At 39.3% G+C, this 17,593-nt stretch overlaps 1 protein-coding gene across 5 annotated transcripts in view; it reads left to right on the top strand.

The window, feature by feature from the left end:
* PEX1 (peroxisomal biogenesis factor 1) overlaps window positions 1–17,593 on the top strand; it is a 66,423-nt gene that overhangs the window by 43,271 nt on the left and 5,559 nt on the right. For 2 of the 5 annotated variants that reach the window (XM_043588845.1, XM_043588846.1), the window contains exons 18-21: window positions 2,634–2,776; window positions 2,856–2,959; window positions 3,764–3,940; window positions 5,335–5,565. In XM_043588845.1, the coding sequence (XP_043444780.1) occupies window positions 2,634–2,776; window positions 2,856–2,959; window positions 3,764–3,940; window positions 5,335–5,565 (655 nt within the window). Of the gene's footprint in view, window positions 1–2,633; window positions 2,777–2,855; window positions 2,960–3,763; window positions 3,941–5,334; window positions 5,566–6,735; window positions 6,934–7,218; window positions 7,350–9,069; window positions 9,838–17,593 lie in introns of those variants that run through there. The other 3 variants (XM_043588843.1, XM_043588844.1, XM_043588847.1) reach the window with 3 other exon arrangements.

Here is a 17,593-nt window from a genome sequence, read left to right as displayed (position 1 = left end):
GAGCCAAAAAGTCAGACACTTAACCTACTGAGCCACCCAGGTGCTTCAAATTCATAATTTTCTAAAATATTTATTTTAAAATAAGTCTCGAACCACGAGATCATGACCTGAGCCAAAGTCAGACACTTAACCAACTGAGCCACCCAGGTGCCCCAAGTTTACTTATTTTGAGAGAGAGAGAATATGAATGAATCTCAGGCAGGCTCCATGCTGTCAATGGGGCCTGATGTGGGGCTCAGTCTCATGAACCATGAGATCATGACCTGAGCTGAAATTGAGAGTTGGACATTTAACCCACTGAACCACCCAGGTGCCGCCTCATATACATTTTAACTAAAATGAACTCTTTGGCGGCACCTGGGTGGCTCAGTCGGTTAAATGTCTGCCTCTTGATTTCAGCTCAGGTCATGAGTCATGAGATTGAGCCCTGTGTCAGGCTTTGCTTTGAGTGTGGAGCCTGTTTAAAATTATCTCTCATTCTCTCTCTCTCTGCCCCTTCCCCACTCACTCTGTGTCTCTCTGTCTCTAAAATAAATAAATAAATAAATAAATAAATAGTAATAAAATAAATAAAATGAACTCTTATACATCCACCACCCAATTTAAGAACATTAACAGGAAAGCATTATTAGAGATAAAGGCAGTCGTCACCATATGGTGACAAAAGATTCAGTTTACCAGGAGGATATATTACAATTCTAAAATTGTATCCAATACCCTAGCTTCAAACTATTTAATAAAGGCAAAAATTGATAGAATTGCAAGGAGAAATTGACAAATCCACCTTCATAGAAGACTTTCACATAGTTCTTAGTAAGTAGTTAGATTGAGGTTTAAGAAAAACCAACAAAACAGTAAAACTTCAGAAGATTTAAACATCATATTCAAGATCTAAGCATATTTAGAACACATACCCAACAACTGGAGAATACATTCTTTTTAAGCACACTCGGATATTTTTGAAAATTGGCCACATGGGTGGCCAACTGTAGTAAGTTTCAAAGAAACAGTATCATACAGTCTATTTTTTGAAAACACAAGTTAAAATAAATAACAAAAAGGTAATCCCCTCATGTACTTTTAGATTCTTAAAAATAAAACTCTTCTAAATAATTCATGGGTTAAAGAAGAGATCATAATGGAAAATCCTGGGCACTAAATAATAATGAAAATGCTATTAAAATTGTGAGATGCTGCAAAATTTATTTCAAGGAAAATTTATAGCCTTAAATTTTTAGGGGAAAAAAGTTAAAAATCACTATGTATCTATCTCATGAAATTAGGAAAATATAAGCTAAAAAAAATAAGTAAAAAGGAAATAATAAGAGCAAAAATTAATGAAATAGAAAACATTTCAAGTGGAGAAGTTCATAAGCCCAGATATTTTTGACAGCCTAGTACAATTGATAGATCTCCAGCAGGACTGATAAGCAAGCATGAATTAATAGTATTAGTGATAAAAAAGGGGACATGACTAAAGTTATACCAGAAATGTAAAAGATAGTAAGGGAATATTATGGAATAATATTACAAACTTTATGCTGTTAATACATTTAAGACTTGGGTGACATAGACAAAAATATAATTGACCAAAATCAAGCAAAGAAGAAACAAAATCTGAAAAATCCTGTAACTATAGAAAACAATTGAGTCACTAGTTAAAAATCTTTACCCAAATCAAACATGGTTTTCTGAGAGTAAACTTTCAAGGAACAGGTAATTCCAATCTACTTATTGGCCCTGGGAGATTTATCTTATGTGCCAGTATTTCATGAGCTATGTATTGGGTTTTTTTCATTCAGCCTGACAGGCTCTATAGAGAGTAAACTGAGGGTTGGTGGAGGGAGGAGGGGTGGGGATTGGCTAAATGGGTGATAGGTATTAAGGAAGGCACATGGGATGAGCACTGGGTGTTATACATAAATGGTGAATCACTAAGTTCTACTGAAATCAATTTTACCATATAGGTTAACTAGAATTTAAAAACTTGAAATTTAAAAATCAGCACAACAAGTATTCTGTATGGGTATTCTGTATGGGTGATTCTTCAGACATCTAGTTCACCCTGTTACCAGGTATGGAATTTGTTTTTCATTAAAACAAAATTTAGTTAATAAATTAAAAGCAAAGTTCAAATTAGGAAAAGATATAATATATGTAACTAAAATATATTTTATAGAGATCCCCTATAAAAATATGTGAAAATAATAAGCTTGTCAAATTTTAAAATAATGAGCTTGACAAAAGACGTGAATCAGTATTTCACAAAAGAAGTAAAGGTGGCCAATAAGCATATAAGAAATGCTTACTTACAATAAGAATCAAAGAAACATTTCACTTATTGAATAAGACTCTAGTTTTTGGTTTAGTCCCTGTCTAGAAGGTATGAGTCTTAGGCATACATCTTGACTTATTTATTGAAAACAAGTTTACATATACTTTTTATTCTTTAAGGATTTGTTATGAAGATTTAAATAAATACACAGATACATATGTTTATCTGTATACAGATACATATATGTACCTACATATATATATATATATATATATATATATACACACACACACACACACACACAATTACTTTACAAACACCGAAGCCCTATTCAAATATGAAATACTGTTTTTCCCAGAGCACAGGCAGCCAAGCCCTGCATTCTTTTCTTTGATGAATTTGAATCCATTGCCCCTCGACGAGGCCATGATAATACAGGAGTTACAGATCGTGTGGTTAACCAGCTGCTGACTCAGTTGGATGGGGTGGAAGGCTTACAGGGTAAGAACTGCAAATACAGAAATATCTTATTGTAACAGATTTCACCAGGACTTAGTAAAGAATTTTTTTTTTTCCCCAGGTGTTTATGTATTGGCTGCTACTAGTCGCCCTGACTTGATTGACCCTGCCCTGCTTAGGCCTGGCCGACTCGATAAATGTGTATACTGTCCTCCTCCTGATCAGGTGACAGTTTCATACTTTGAGTCCAAAACCAACAAATGCCACACTCTTTCCTTATGAACTTCTTCCTGGTAACAGCAGTTGTCCTTAGAAGACCAGCTTTAGGCAAGGCCTTTGCCATGATTTGTTTCATGGCATGGAAGGATTCTGAATTAGATGGAAAGCCCAGCCATTTCCATGCAAGTCTGAAAACTTTGTAGTCTTTCAGTGTTAGCAGGTTGGGAAAAAAGGAGAGAAACCTAAAGTATGTATGTCCACATGCCCTGTGCTCAAAGATCACAGGCCTCATTATCCTGGCAAGACTCTGAGAATCAAGCGTATGACTAGTGTGCATTAAGCAGGTTACACAGAGATGAGGTTTTAACTGTTTCTGGTCTGTGTTGTTCCAGCTCTTGTCCTCAGATTTAGAAACTGATGAATAAATGAGGGAAAGAGCAAATAGACAAATGAATTGTCGAAGGTATAAAATATCTAAATATGTCATTTGTAGCTATTACTTGGATGTTTTCTTTTGAAACACTTTCTGGGCACATTTGTTGAAATCTAGAAAATAAGCACTAAGAAATGATTTACACTGAATGGTTAAGAATGTCGATTTTCATTCACTTTCCTATGTCTCTTCTGAGACATTAGGGAGAAAGTTCATCTATCCTCCACAGAGGATACATAGTAGATTGGTGGTACATTTTTCAACTTGCAAAAGCTCATTAGAGATACAGTTAATTTGTAAAAACAAAAACATAAAATACACAGTTTAATATTTAATTTTGTTTTATTTGTTAAGTCAATTAGTTTTTCTCCCTTCAGGTGTCACGTCTTGAAATTTTAAATGTTCTCAGTGACTCTCTACCTCTGGCAGATGATGTGGACCTTCAGCACGTGGCATCAGTAACCGACTCCTTCACGGGAGCTGACCTGAAAGCTTTACTGTACAATGCCCAGTTAGAGGCCTTACAGGGAAGGCTGCTGTTCTGTGGGCTCCAAGTAAGTTATAGGAGATCATTGCTGTGGTGTTTTAAGAGGAAGAAGAGCAGTTCACGGTTAAAATTCCAACCTTAAAAAAATCCTATTTTTTAACAACTTTAGTAAAACTGTATAGAAATTTACCTGTAGTCAAATGTTCCATAGTTGGAATATTGGCTCTGCAGAGAACTTGTAATTATGAAGTATTTAAGTGTCTGTTTCTTTAATGTTACCTTACTACTGACAAAATATGTTGGGGAATGGAAGTATATTATTTAAATTGGGACATCATGAATGAGAGAATAGGAACAGAAATATATTGAGATTTTTAGTTAGTTTTACACTTAAGAAAAAAAAAAATCAGAGTATTTATTTTGAAGCTCAAATAGTCCCAGATCTGGCCCATAGGAGCTGCTTTTAGATGGCCTCTGTGTCCTTTTGATTTGTCCTCTTCATTCTTTGATCATGTACTTTCTTCCTGATACAACAAGGTATTCTAGCTGTATTTTGTACTTTCTGTACCCCAGACCTAACATCAGTCTTTTCCTCTAAGGATAGTATTTTTACAGCAGATAATTTGACCTCTGCTACATTATGGACTTTACTGCATAGTTTCTAGGAAGGGTTTTCCTGTGTACTCCTCTCCCCTGTGTTTTGTTGAGATTCTTGCAGGGCCTAAAGTTCCTAAATCAGATATTACCAAGTTTTTGCTATTTATTTTGGCAAGTCACTGAACTTCTCCACCCTCTTCACTAACAGAAAACATGTTCATGTATAAAGCACTCTGTAATGACAAAGCACTGCATGACGTGGTTGACTCATCATTTCACAGTTGAAAGATTCATACAAATAAAATTCAGAGGTATGAATCCTAGCTTTGTTAGAGTTCCTGGGGAGATGGTTGGTAAATTATGTACACATTCCATCTTATTTTAATAATTAAATTTTATTATGTGCCTCAACTGTTAGAAAAGTAGTAAGAGCCAAAGTTTGGCTCAATGCATGTTTCCTGAATGCTGGTTGTTTTCTTTCTGTAAGCATCAGACACCCTGATCATGTGCTGTCTGCTGGTAAGGATTCGTTACATAATCAGGCAGCCTACTTAATCTGCCACTGAGTCATATTAATAATGGCTCAAACAGCATTTGCACAAAAGAAACATAGTTGGTGCCTGGCTCTCAGAACTGTTGTATTCTGGGTGTGGGAGAGCTGTAACACCTTTGCCATTCGTGCCATACGTACTGGTCTGTGGGGATCATAGAGGACAAGAACCTCACCAAAAAAATAAGAGCTTTTTTGGAAAATGCCTCTGGTTTTCCTCGTACTGGTCTGTTAAAATGCTATCTGTGTTGCTACTTTCAGATTCATAGATTATTTAGATTTTTACAACTGTTGTCCTTTTTTGTGTGTTTTAGGATGGAAGTTCCAGCTCTGATAGTGACCTAAGTCTGTCTTCAATGGTTTTTCTCAACCACAGCAGTGGCTCCGATGATTCAGCTGGAGATGGGGAGTGTGGCTTGGAGCAGTCCCTGGTTTCTCTAGAGTTGTCTGAGATGCTTCCAGATGAATCAAAATTCAATATGTACCGGCTCTACTTTGGAAGCTCCTACGAATCAGAACTCGGGAACGGAACATCTTCTGATCTGGTATCATGTTCAGTCGCCATTGTACGGTTCTGATGCGTAAAGCCATAGTGTGTCCAGTTGGACAGTGACTTACCCCCTAACCTGCCCCACATGTACTTTCTGGTTGGTTGGTTCTTCAGTGAAGTAGTCTTGTTTTCCCTTACTCACACTGATGAATCATCTCATTCCTTGTTAAGAGCTGTGAAATGTAGCTGGCAACAAAGAGGGAGCCAAAGTAGCCACTGGTGGTGAGGACCCTTTGGTTCCTCGCAGGTTTATTATCTCCTTCATTAGTTGTTTTAAAACATCTTTGGTCGCAGATCCATTTTATATTAAATTCTATTTATATTAAACTCTATTATCATTAAGATAATTGAAGATGAGAAATTTGATGTAACGTTGCAACAATGAAAATGTTGTGGGTGATATCCTTGCTTTTCTAAATTAAAATAGCATTTCACACATGTCCGCAAATTATTTACTGTGGTTCACGATTACTTTATTGGTACAAGTAACAGTTATATTTTTGGTTTTTGTACATCTGCTTTAATCTAAAAATGAACTATTTTGGGGCACCTGGGTGGCCCAGTCGGTTAAGCATCCATGATTTCAGCTCAGGTCATGATCTCATGGTTTCATGAGTTCAAGCCCAGGGTCAAGCTCTGCACTGAGTGTGGGGCCTGCTTGGGATTTTGTCTCTCTCTCTGCCCATCTCTCTAGCTTGTGCTCTCTCTAAAAAAAAGTAAAAGTAAACCATTTTTATTTCAAAGAATAGTAAGCTGTTGTTTTTGTTGTTTTATTTCTAGTCTTTAATTCTGTTTTCTGTTTCTTAACTTCTGTACTATGTTCTCCAACCTTTTACTAGAATTAACTCTATTTGCTGAAACTGAGAATAAGGCACATTTGGAACCTGTCGCTAGGATTAGTGTGGTGAATTTAATAAAAAAGCATTAAAACAATTTTTTTGTGTTATGGCAGTTTTCACTTTATGATGGTTGAACGACATGTAGAAGATAAACATATTTTGAACTTGCTTATTAATTCCAGTTAATTCAAATGTAAGCTTGTCCATGTTAAGGTTTTACTGCTTAAAATGTTTAAATTTAGCCTTGGTAAATATATACTTCTTTTCTCCCTCTCTTTTCCTCCTTTCTCCTTCCCCTTCTCTCCTTCCTACACTTAACCTTGCAGAGCTCACAGTGCCTGTCTGCACCAAGCTCCATGACACAGGACTTTTCTGGAGTCCCTGGGAAAGATCAGTCATTTTCACGACCTCCAGTGTTCAGAACATCCTCACAAGAGGGTTCCCAAGAACTTACACAGGAACAAAGAGATCAGCTACGGGCAGATATCAGTGTCATCAAAGGCAGATACCGGAGCCAAAGTGGAGTATGGCTTTTCTCCCCCCATCCCCATGAAAATTGTAAAAACTGTAAAAACTGTTTTTCCTTTTTTGATGTGTGTTTTGGTTAGTAAATGAGCTCTATTTATAAAGAAGGGACTGAAACACATTGACCATTTGATTATATGCATTCTGCTTTCAAACAATTTTTAATCTTATGAGAAAGAGAATGTTTGGTCTCCTAAAAAAAACCTGATGGAAAGAAACAACACGTGGGCTGCTACTTTTTCCATCACAGCCCTAGGTTAACTTTGTGTCCTTTTCTGTTTAAGGAGGATGACTCCCTTAACCAACCAGGACCAGTCAAAACCAGTTTGGCTATTAGCCAGTCGCATTTAATGGCCGCCCTCAGTCACACAAGGCCATCCATTAGCGAAGACGACTGGAAGAATTTTGCTGAACTGTAAGTAACCGATTCTCCTTCAGAAGTACAGATATTACAGGGTGACAGTTCTTCACTTAAACTTTTGAAGTTACTTATAGTGAATATATAAAAGGCCACTTCGAGCCAATAGCTATGCATTTAAATACCCCAAAACTTAAAGAGTACTGAAGTAAAAAATGAATTTGCATTAACTGGTTCACTTGATTATATTTGAATTATTTATAATGAACTGATTTCATTTTTAAAGCTTTGAATAAAAGGAAAATTAAAATCTCAAAATGATTCCAATATAGTTTGTAAAAATTGTTCTGAAAAATATACCTGTTTTACTTTCTTTAAATGCATTCGAATTTATTCCCTTGTGGACTGTGGCCAGCACACATTTAGATTTACAGGCTTCTTGCAGTTGTCTGTGGGCACCTTAGAAGTTGGAGACCCATAGATTGGGGACCATTCACGTTAAGGATTTCACTTAATTCAGTGCAAGAAAGGTTTATTCCTGGTTCTAGACGTTACAACTCTTTAATTTTGTAGTAGTTGGGGTGGGCATGTGTGGGTACACTGTAAAGGCAGAAAGATTTTCCCTTCTTCCCTTCTTGTTCTTTGGCTGGTCTATTAATTAACTGACCTAAGACAGTAACAGGAGAAAAATAACTTCATACATACAGGAGCTCCATTAAAATAGATATGCCATCCTGAACTAAAGAAAGAGGTTAGGGGCCTGGGGCTTCAAAGGGGAGGCAGGAATTCACAGAAGGTGAAAAGAGCAGATGTTTGCCCTGCTGTCAGTCTTGCAGATTAAAAAGTCTTCTCTGGTAATAGGAAACTAAACTCATCAGGCAGGTAAGGGAGGGAAAAAGCTTCTCCTGAATCTGCTGGGTCTTGATCTCCTTCAGCTGAAAATAGTCTACATAGCCAGAGTGGCGCTTCTGCTCCGCCTCAACATGTATAAGTAATATGTGCTTACTGTAGAAAAATCAGAAAATAAAGAATAAGAAAACAAATTTCCCTTAAATTCCCCACCCCTCCCAAAGTATACATTTGTGTTTTTTTTTTCTTCACTGAAACACTCTGCACGTATTGCCATATAGCAGGCCCGCTTTCATCCATCTTGAACATTCTTTCACATTTTAAATGTTACTGCTTGGTTTTTAATGTCATTTTATAGTATGGCTAGGCCACAATTTCCAATATTTGGATATTTAAGTTGCTTCCAGATTTTCCCTATTACACTAATATGATAAAGAACTTCCTTAGAGCCAAATGTTTGCATATATCCTCCATTATCTGAGTTTGAGGTGGAATTGTTGGAGCATAGGATACATTTTGTTTTTATGGCTTTTGAGATCAGTTGCCTTCTAGAAACACTGTACAGCCCAATACATGGAAAGGGCCAGTTTCACCACAACCCTCACTAACATTGGGCATAATGTCTTTCTAAACTTGGCCAGTGTGACTGGAAAAAAATCTAACAATTTACATGCCTTTGATTAAAACAGTAGGGTTTTTTTCATGTCACTGCCTTGTGCATTTTATCTTTTCTAACTTGTCTCTTTATCCCTTTTGCTACTTTTTTGATCGGAATGTTTAACTTTAGAAAATTTAAGAACTATAATTTGTTAGGTTTTCTTCCCCCAGTTATTTCCCTTTTGTTTCTTAAAATATAATCTGTTTGCAAACAATTCCTTGTCTTTTGTAATTTAGAATTTACATGTATTAAATATTATCTCTTTTTAAGGTATGAAAGCTTCCAAAATCCAAAGAAAAGAAAGAATCAAAGTGGAACAATGTTTCGACCTGGACAGAAAGTAACTCTAGCATAAAACATACTTTTGATTTTGTTTTTGCTGGCTTGTTCCTATGTTGTGACAGTAAAAATGGGGTCTGTAAATTTCTTTTTAACAAATTAGGTTAATCTATAAAATCACAGATTGGCAAACCTGTGGTTATGTCATAATCAGGATTACTTGAGATTAATTCTGTAGAATAAATTGGGATATTTATAACTGATTATCCTATTTCCTATAAATCTAAATTAAATCCTTAGTGAAAAAATATTGTCTTAATGGTGTAACTAATTATTTTCTCATCTGAGGAAAATACATTTCTTAGAACTCACATATTCAACATCTTCCTTGCGTTTGACAAATCTTATACTTAGCACCTTTGACCATTTGAAAATGTCCTATTATTTACTGATCCAATGCTCTGTTCTTCTATCAGAACATGTAGACTTTACATACAATTCCAAATAAATTCAGTTATTCCCACAACCAGAAATGAGATTGTATCCCCTTAATATACTACATCTAGTTCCAAGGCCAAGATCTTAAATGAGGTCCATTCCCACTCTGATCCATCATGACTTTGTCTGGATGTTCTCTGATCTGTGAACTAGATGTAAACTGAGCCACCATCAACACAAACTGTGTATAGTAATGCAGTAGGAGAAAGGAAAAGGGAGAAAGTTAGGTGAAGTATATAAATAAATACATGAAATGGCAAAGAGGGGTTGCCTGTGTGTTGCTGTCCATTGAGCATCTGACTCTGGACTTCACCTCAGGTCATGATCTCACGGTTTGTGAGATCAAGCCCCATATCGGGCTCTGCACTGGTGGTGTAGGGCCTGCTTGGGATTCTCTCTCTCCTCTCTGACCCTCTCCCCTCCCAATAAATAAGTAAACATTTAAAAAAGAAAGAGAGAAACAGCAAAGAAAAATGTACAGGCAGCAACTATTGCCCTTTCTACAATTAATCATGAGGTCATGGTTGGTAATTTTGATTTCTTTTTTTTTTTTTTTTTTAAAGCTTATTTATTTTTGACAGGGAGAGAGAGACAGAGCATGAGTGGGGGAGGGGCAGAGAGGGAGACACAGAGTCCGAAGCAGCCTCTAGCCTCTGAGCTGTCAGCACAGAGCCCGATGCGGGGCTTGAACTCACGGACTGCGAGATCATGACCTAAGCTGAAGTTGGACGCTCAACCGACTGAGCCACCCAGGTGCCCCTGGTATTTTTGATTTCTGTCTTCGGTTACTTATTCCATGTTTCTTTGAGTTCAGCCAGAACATCAGTGGATTAGTCTTTTAGTAGGTGGAATGGTCTAAACCTTCATTGCCATCTGAGCTACTGGTGGTCTGTTTATTATCACAGAAATCTTCCATTAACTCCTACTATATTTAGTATTACCACAGGGTTCCATCCATACTTCTCCCGTCCTTTATCATGCAGCAGCAGGACTGTTCACTCAGCCAACACTCTAACCCTCCCACACCTTCCAAACCACTGGAATCATGACTGTGTCCTCTTGTATTTCTCCTTTGCTCACCTCTCAATCAGCAAAGCCCAGAATCACAGGGAATGGAGGCAGAGATTTTGGGTCACTGAGGTATTAACAGAGGAGTGCTATCCCCCTTCCTCTTTAGTTCCCAGACCCTTGCTTATATAGAGGCCATGGTCATGGATTCACAGCATATAACAACTGTACCATATTTATTCCAACCTCACAAATTGCGGTCTCCTTGGAAGGCCAGCTGATTCAGGGTGCTGGGTGTTTATGTTGAATGTAGTGAATTCTGCTGGTATAGCCTACCATCTTCCTCTTCAATGTGAAGAAAATTTTGTGATCAGAAAGCAAGTGTCCAATGGGATAACTTAACAACATAAAAACATGTGAGTGAGTCCTTGAAAGATGGTATTGGCAGAAGTTTGGAGGACAAAGCAAACCCAATTCCAGAATGTGCCCCTCCAGGGAGGACAAATTGCTGCTTCTTCCCCTCTGCTCATTCTAAGAAATCTGACCATACTTTTCCCGCAGACCTCCTCACTGCCAGTGCTCTAGTCCTGCTCTCACAAATCTCTGATCACCAGGTTATTAGCCACAGACTATGGATTAGCATGGATTTTTATATCAGTCATCTCTACCTCCTGCCACAATGGAAGAGACATGTTGCTCCAAAATTCTGCTGCCTTGGAGGGTTTTCTGTGTCCACCGGTCATCAGGGCTAGTATAGTAACAGTGCCTTCACTTAGACGGGTAGGTCACAGTGGAGTTCTGGGTCTCCAGGAATTAACATTAGCACAGGCCCAGTGTCTCTGATAATCCCCAGAATGTCTGGTTATTTCTCAGGATACCTGGACAATGGTCTGGTGAGTGGCTTCGGGTCCTTTGGGGAAAACTTGGAGGAAGCAAGATCCATAGCAAGTACTTATGATGCTATTTCAGGGCCCTTTCCCTCGACACCTGGCTTCCTCTTCCTTTGACCTAGACCTGAGACTGGGTCAGGTGCCATGACTATGTTGTGACGACTCCAATCAGACCTTTGTTTATTAAGTGGAAGATTTTTAAATTCTAAAAATCAAATAGGATCTTTGACCATCTGTTTTGGTCTTCAGGACCCCACAATTAGTTGGGCAGCACCAAAGAACCCTGCGGGTCAGACCCTTGTAATAAATGCACTGTCTTCTGGTTATGGTAGCCACATCCACCTGGCTTCACACATTGCAGCTACCTGGTCTCTGCTATCCCAGGATCCACTCATCCCCACTGAAACCAGAAAGCCCATTTGTACTGCAATGTCTCCCTATCAATTGCATCTCCCACCAGTTGTCACAGTTTCTACGGACAGAGTCACTCAACAATCTTTCCAGCACTCTCTCCCTTGCCTTCCTGTGCTCCTTGGCAAGTGAATTACTGAGTCACGTGATTTCCATTACAGTCACACATGGCTATGTGACATAGTTCTAGATAGCACAAGGAAGTAGAAATCCCTGGGACAGGCTTTCTTCCTGAAATGAGGGCACAACCTTCAGAGATGCAGCAACCATCTTCAAACATGAAGATGAGAACCGTGGGTGACTGAGGCAGTGCAAGAACACAAGGAGCCTGTTTCCCTGAGAGCACCACTGAGGTGACCTACTAGCCCTAGATGTCCTATGCCCAGATTTTTTTATATGCCAGAGACAGATAAACCTCTTGATTACTTCTCTGAGTAGGCTACCTATTACAACCAAGATCAATCCTAACAAATACACCAGGGTATTTCTAAGGCCTTGTTGAGGGAGTATTTTCTGACACCCCCTCTATCTTGGGGGACATGGTTGGGTAGTGGTAAGTTGGTGAGTTAGACATGATTCATTCACTCAACATGTCTATCTCACAGTCTTTGAATTTCTTCCTTTATGTTGCACAAAGGTATTTCAGCCATCTCAGTGAGGTAGGAGGGCTAAAAGGACTCCACTTATTTTTATTTATTACTTTTTCAAAGAAAGTTTTGGTTTATTATTTATTGGAGAGAAAGAGCATGTGCGCACATGAGCAGGAGAGGGGAAAACGGAAACAAACAGGCTCCACACTCAGCACAGAGCCCTACTCGGGGCTCTATCCCATGACCATGAGATCATGACCTGAGCCAAAATCAAGTCAGAGGCTTAACTGAGCTACCCAGGTGGGACCCCTAAAGGGTTCCATTTTATAAAGGCTCCATCCCTGCTGTTTTTCTGCTAGGCCTCATTTACTTGTATTCCATATTTTGCCTCTGAAGAAGCCCAAGCAGCCATGTTCTCACTTCAAGGAGGAAGCAAGAAAGTTAATACTTTCCTGAGTTTTGTCCTATGCCCCCAAACACCTGATGACATCTAAGAAGATCCAGATCCCAAACATGTTCTAGGACATTAGCTTCAAACAAATCTTAGGTTACACTGGCATCAAAACCCCTTACCTTCGGTAATTTATGGAATAACACCTATAGTTCACCTGACACACACCTTTGGTCGGATCCTACCCTGGATTCCCCGGGGGAACATGTACCCTAGATTCCTCCCTTCCAATACAAACCCCTAACCCCAAGTGACAGACATTCTTTCCTTTCTGAGTCTCCCAGACCTCCATCTGCTACTCTCTACCTGTCACACCACTCAATAAACTCTGTTTTCACTTTCTCTGGCTCACGTTTGATTTCTATCCTGCACAAAGCCAAGGACCCTCCTCTGGGTCCTTGGACCTGGCTTACCCGCATCATATTTTGATGACATGAAGGAACCCTTAGAGGAACAACAGTACCCCAAACTACATCTGTGTAGTACAATTTGACCTCTTCACCATGCAGGGGTACTGGTATGTTCCTCCTCTGGGAAACAGAGTTGGAAAGTACAGGGTTACTTCCTATCTCTGTACTTTTTCTGTGAACTGGACTGTTCTCTGGGAAGAAGGAAATGTGGAAAAACATGTCTGGGGACCTGTTCTCACTCTCTCCTCTCCTGGTGCTCTGACACCACCTCCGGGGATCCCAAGACAGAGCAGGATCTCATGGTGGTGCACCAGGGCTCACTGGTGCATTTCCCCAGGCTAGTAACTCAGATGACCACAGGAGGTTCCTCCTGCTCTCTGTGTGCTCTGCTGGCTCCAAGTTTTACTTTCACCACAAACTCTCTCCACTCTGGCTTCTGGACAATTTCAAGGTTGTTGGTTGGCATAAGAGACTGAGTCACTAGTTCTGAAGAAATGGGACTCTTGCTTCTTTTCCCCGAAGGGAACAGTCCTATAGGGAACTCTCTCTCATGGCAACTAATTTCTGGCTCGGCCAGGAATGCACATGGAAGGATTGATCATCCAGTGCTGTGACAAACCCCTACAGCAGTTTTAGACTGCTGCTTGGGAGAAACCAAGACACATCAAAGAGGAAGATCAGATCCTTGGTGACTATCTGAGAAGTTGTCCCTGTAAGTAGCCCATTCCACCCACCACTTTGTTCCCCTAGAATAGACTCCTAACTGTCTCTCTACTTTTTTGTCCACTGTCAGGTGACTGTGTCATTGCAGTTCTGGTACATCAAGATTGAATTGAGGCAATTCCGGGACAGTAGAACTGCCTTAAAGATTGTTGGACAATCCTGTTGTTGGACCAAAGGATGGTCCTGCCGCCCCAGTTGCGCTGGGTTATTGGATGATGGTAGAGGAGACACACGGCGGGCTGGAAATGTGGCAGGTATGAAGGAGTGGGATTTACACCCAGGCTGGTTTTCTGTCTTTTGTAGACCACACCCTCCTACTCACAGTGCCAGACCTTATCATGCTGCTGTGTCTGCTGTGCCACAGGCTCAGTGGCATCGCTGGGCATGTCCAGAGATGTCTACTTCCTCCCTTCCATCTTCTTCTTCCTACTTACCTTTGAGCTGTTTGCTTCACTATTGTTTACAAGCACATTGGAAACTATCCCATTTATAGGATTTGGTTTGTCTGTATTACTATCGTCACATTGATGAATGGCATAATTCCTCATCCCTCAGAACCTCTCTCTCTCTCTTCAGTTTCTAGGAAACCCTGTGACTTTCATCCACCTCACTCAGCTGGGACCACCAAGGCCAGGAACTCTTTACTCTACCTTAGCTCTCTGGCATTCCTGACAATACTTTCCTAGAATCTTATCCTCCCTCTGTACCCAACTTGATTTTTGCTTAATGCAACACAACTGTTTGACTTCTGTTGTGCATTTGGATCCTTTTGTTGTATTTGCCTAGAAGGACAACATCCAGACCTGTCCTTTGTCTATTTCTGCCTCAAGTGCCATTTAAAACATCTGTTTTGCCAGATTCCCTATTCTGGGCTAGCAAGTCAAACTTCCTCTCCCCGTTTATATTATACACTTAATTTCAGGATAATTATCTAGCAGACTCCATCTAAAACCTTAGTAGAGTGAACTGCTGTTGCTTTCCTCTTGTGCCTGGAAAGATAAAGGCAGGAAAACAAAGTGCAGAATCTGGGTCTTATGTGACTGAGGGAAACCATAGTGTCACGGAAGAATCCCCACATGCAGGTCCTAAATGGGGGCTGCTATGAACATCCCAAAGATGCACTAGGGTGCATCCTAGAGAATTGGGCACAATTTAAATTGGGTAATTTAAAGAGAAATTAATATTGCACTGTAATGAAACTTGGCTTCAATATCAACTGCATGTCGCTGTCCAGGTTTCCCAGCACCACTTGCTGAAGAGACTGTCTTTATTCCATTGGATATTCTTTCCTGCTTTGTCAAAGATTAGTTGGCCATACGCTTGTGGGTCCATTTCTGGGTTCTCTATTCTGTTCCGTTGATATGAGTGTCTGTTTTTGTGCCAGTAAGTACTGTCTGGATGATTACAGCTTTATAATACACCTTGAAGTCCAGGATTATTGATGCCTCCTGCTTTGGTTTTCTTTTTCAAGATTGCTTTGGCTATTTGGGTCTTTTTTGGTTCCATACAAATTTTAGGATTGTTTGTTCTAGCTCTGTGAAGAGTGCTGGTGTTATGTTGATAGGTGTTGCATGGAATATGTAGATTGCTTTGGGTAGTATTGACATTTTAACCATATTTGTTCTTCCTATCCAGGAGCATGGAATATTTTTCCTTTTTTGTGTGTGTCTTCTTCTATTTCTTTCATAAGCTTTCTACAGTTTTCAGTGTATGGGTATTTCACCTCTTTGGTTAGATTTATTCCTAGGTATTTTATGGGTTTTGGTGCAACTGTAAATGGGATCGATTCCTTGATTTCTCTTTCTGTTGCTTCATTATTGGTGTATAGGAATATGACCGATTTCTGTGCACTATTTTATATCCTGTAACATTGCTGAATTCATGGATCAGTTCTAGAAGTTTGTTTGTTTGTTTGTTTGTGTGTTTGTTTGTTTGTTTGTTTTGGTGGAATCTTTTGGGTTTTCCACATAGAGTGTCATGTCATCTGCAAAGAGTGAAAGTTTGACCTCCTCCTGGCCAATTTGGATGCCTTTTATTGCTTTGTGCTGTCTGATTACTGAGGCTAAGACTTCCAACACTGTGTTGAATAACAGTGGCGACAGTGGACAGCCCTAACTTGTTCCTGACCTTAGGGGGAAAGCTCTCAGTTTCTCCCCATTGAGGATGATATTAGCTGCAGGTCATTCATATATGGCTTTTCTGATCTTGAGGTATGCTCCTTCTATCCCTACTTTCCTGAGGGTTTTTATCAAGAAAGGATGCTGTATTTTGTCAAATGCTTTCTCTGCATCTATGGAGAGGATCGTGTGGTTCTTGTCCTTTCTTTTATTGATGTGAAGAATCACATTGATTGTGTTGCAGATATTGAACCAGCCCTGCATCCCAGGTATCAATCCCACTTGGTCATAGTGCATAATTTTTTTAATGTATTGTTGGATCCAGTTGGCTAATACCTTGTTGAGGACTTTTTGCCTCCATGTTCATTAGGGAAATTGGTCTATAGTTCTCCTTCTTAGTGGGGTCTTTGTCTGGTTTTGGAATCAAGGTAATGCTGGCTTCATAGAAAGAGTTTAGAAGTTTTCCTTCCATTTCTATTTTTGGGAACAGCTTCAAGAGAATAGGTGTTAACTCTTGCTTAAATGTTTGGTAGAATTCCCCCGGAGAGCCATCTGGCCCTGGACTCTTGGGTTTTTTGTTTGTTTGTTTTTTGTTTGTTTGTTTTTGTTTCTGGGAGATTTTTGATTACTAATTCAGTTTCTTTACTGGTTATGGGACTGTTCAAATTTTCTACTTCTTCCTGTTTCAGTTTTGGTAGTTTATATGTTTCTAGGAATTTGTCCATTTCTTCCAGGTTGCCCATTTTATTGGCATATAATTGCTCATAATATTCTCTTATTATTGTTTTTATTTCTGCTGTGTTGGAGGTGATCTCTCATCTTTCATTCTTGATTTTATTTGTTTGGGTCCTTTCCTTTTTCCGTTTGATCAGACCGGCCAGGGGTTTATCAATTTTGTTAATTCTGTCAAAGAACCAGCTTCTGGTTTCATTGATCTGTTCTACTGGGTTTTTTTGGGTTCGATAGCATGGATTTCTGCCCTAATCTTTACTATTTCCTGTCTTCTGCTGGTTTGGGGTTTTATTTTGCTGTTCTTTTTCCAGCTCCTTAAGGTGTAAGGTTAGGCTGTGTATCAGAGACCTTCCTTACCTCTTTAGGAAGGCCTGGATTGCTATATACTTCCCTCCTATGACCCCCTTTACTGTGTCCTGGAGATTGTGGGCTGTGGTGTTATCATTATCATTGGCTTCCATGTACTTTTTAATTTACCCTTTAACTTCTTGCTTAGCCCACTCATTCTTCAGTAGGATGTTCTTTCGTCTCCAAGTATTTGTTATCTTTCCAAGTTTTTTCTTGTTGTTGATTACGAGTTTCATGGTGTTGTGGTCTGAAAATATGCATGGTATGATCTCGACTTTTTTGTACTTGTTGAGGGCTGATTTGTGTCCCAGTATGTGATGTATTCTGGAGAACGTTC

Source organism: Prionailurus bengalensis, chromosome A2 (genome assembly GCF_016509475.1).
Source record: "Prionailurus bengalensis isolate Pbe53 chromosome A2, Fcat_Pben_1.1_paternal_pri, whole genome shotgun sequence".
In the NCBI taxonomy this organism is placed as follows: domain Eukaryota; kingdom Metazoa; phylum Chordata; class Mammalia; order Carnivora; family Felidae; genus Prionailurus; species Prionailurus bengalensis.
The sequence above is the reverse complement of the archived record's forward strand: the minus strand, read 5'-3'. Positions and strand labels throughout refer to the sequence as shown.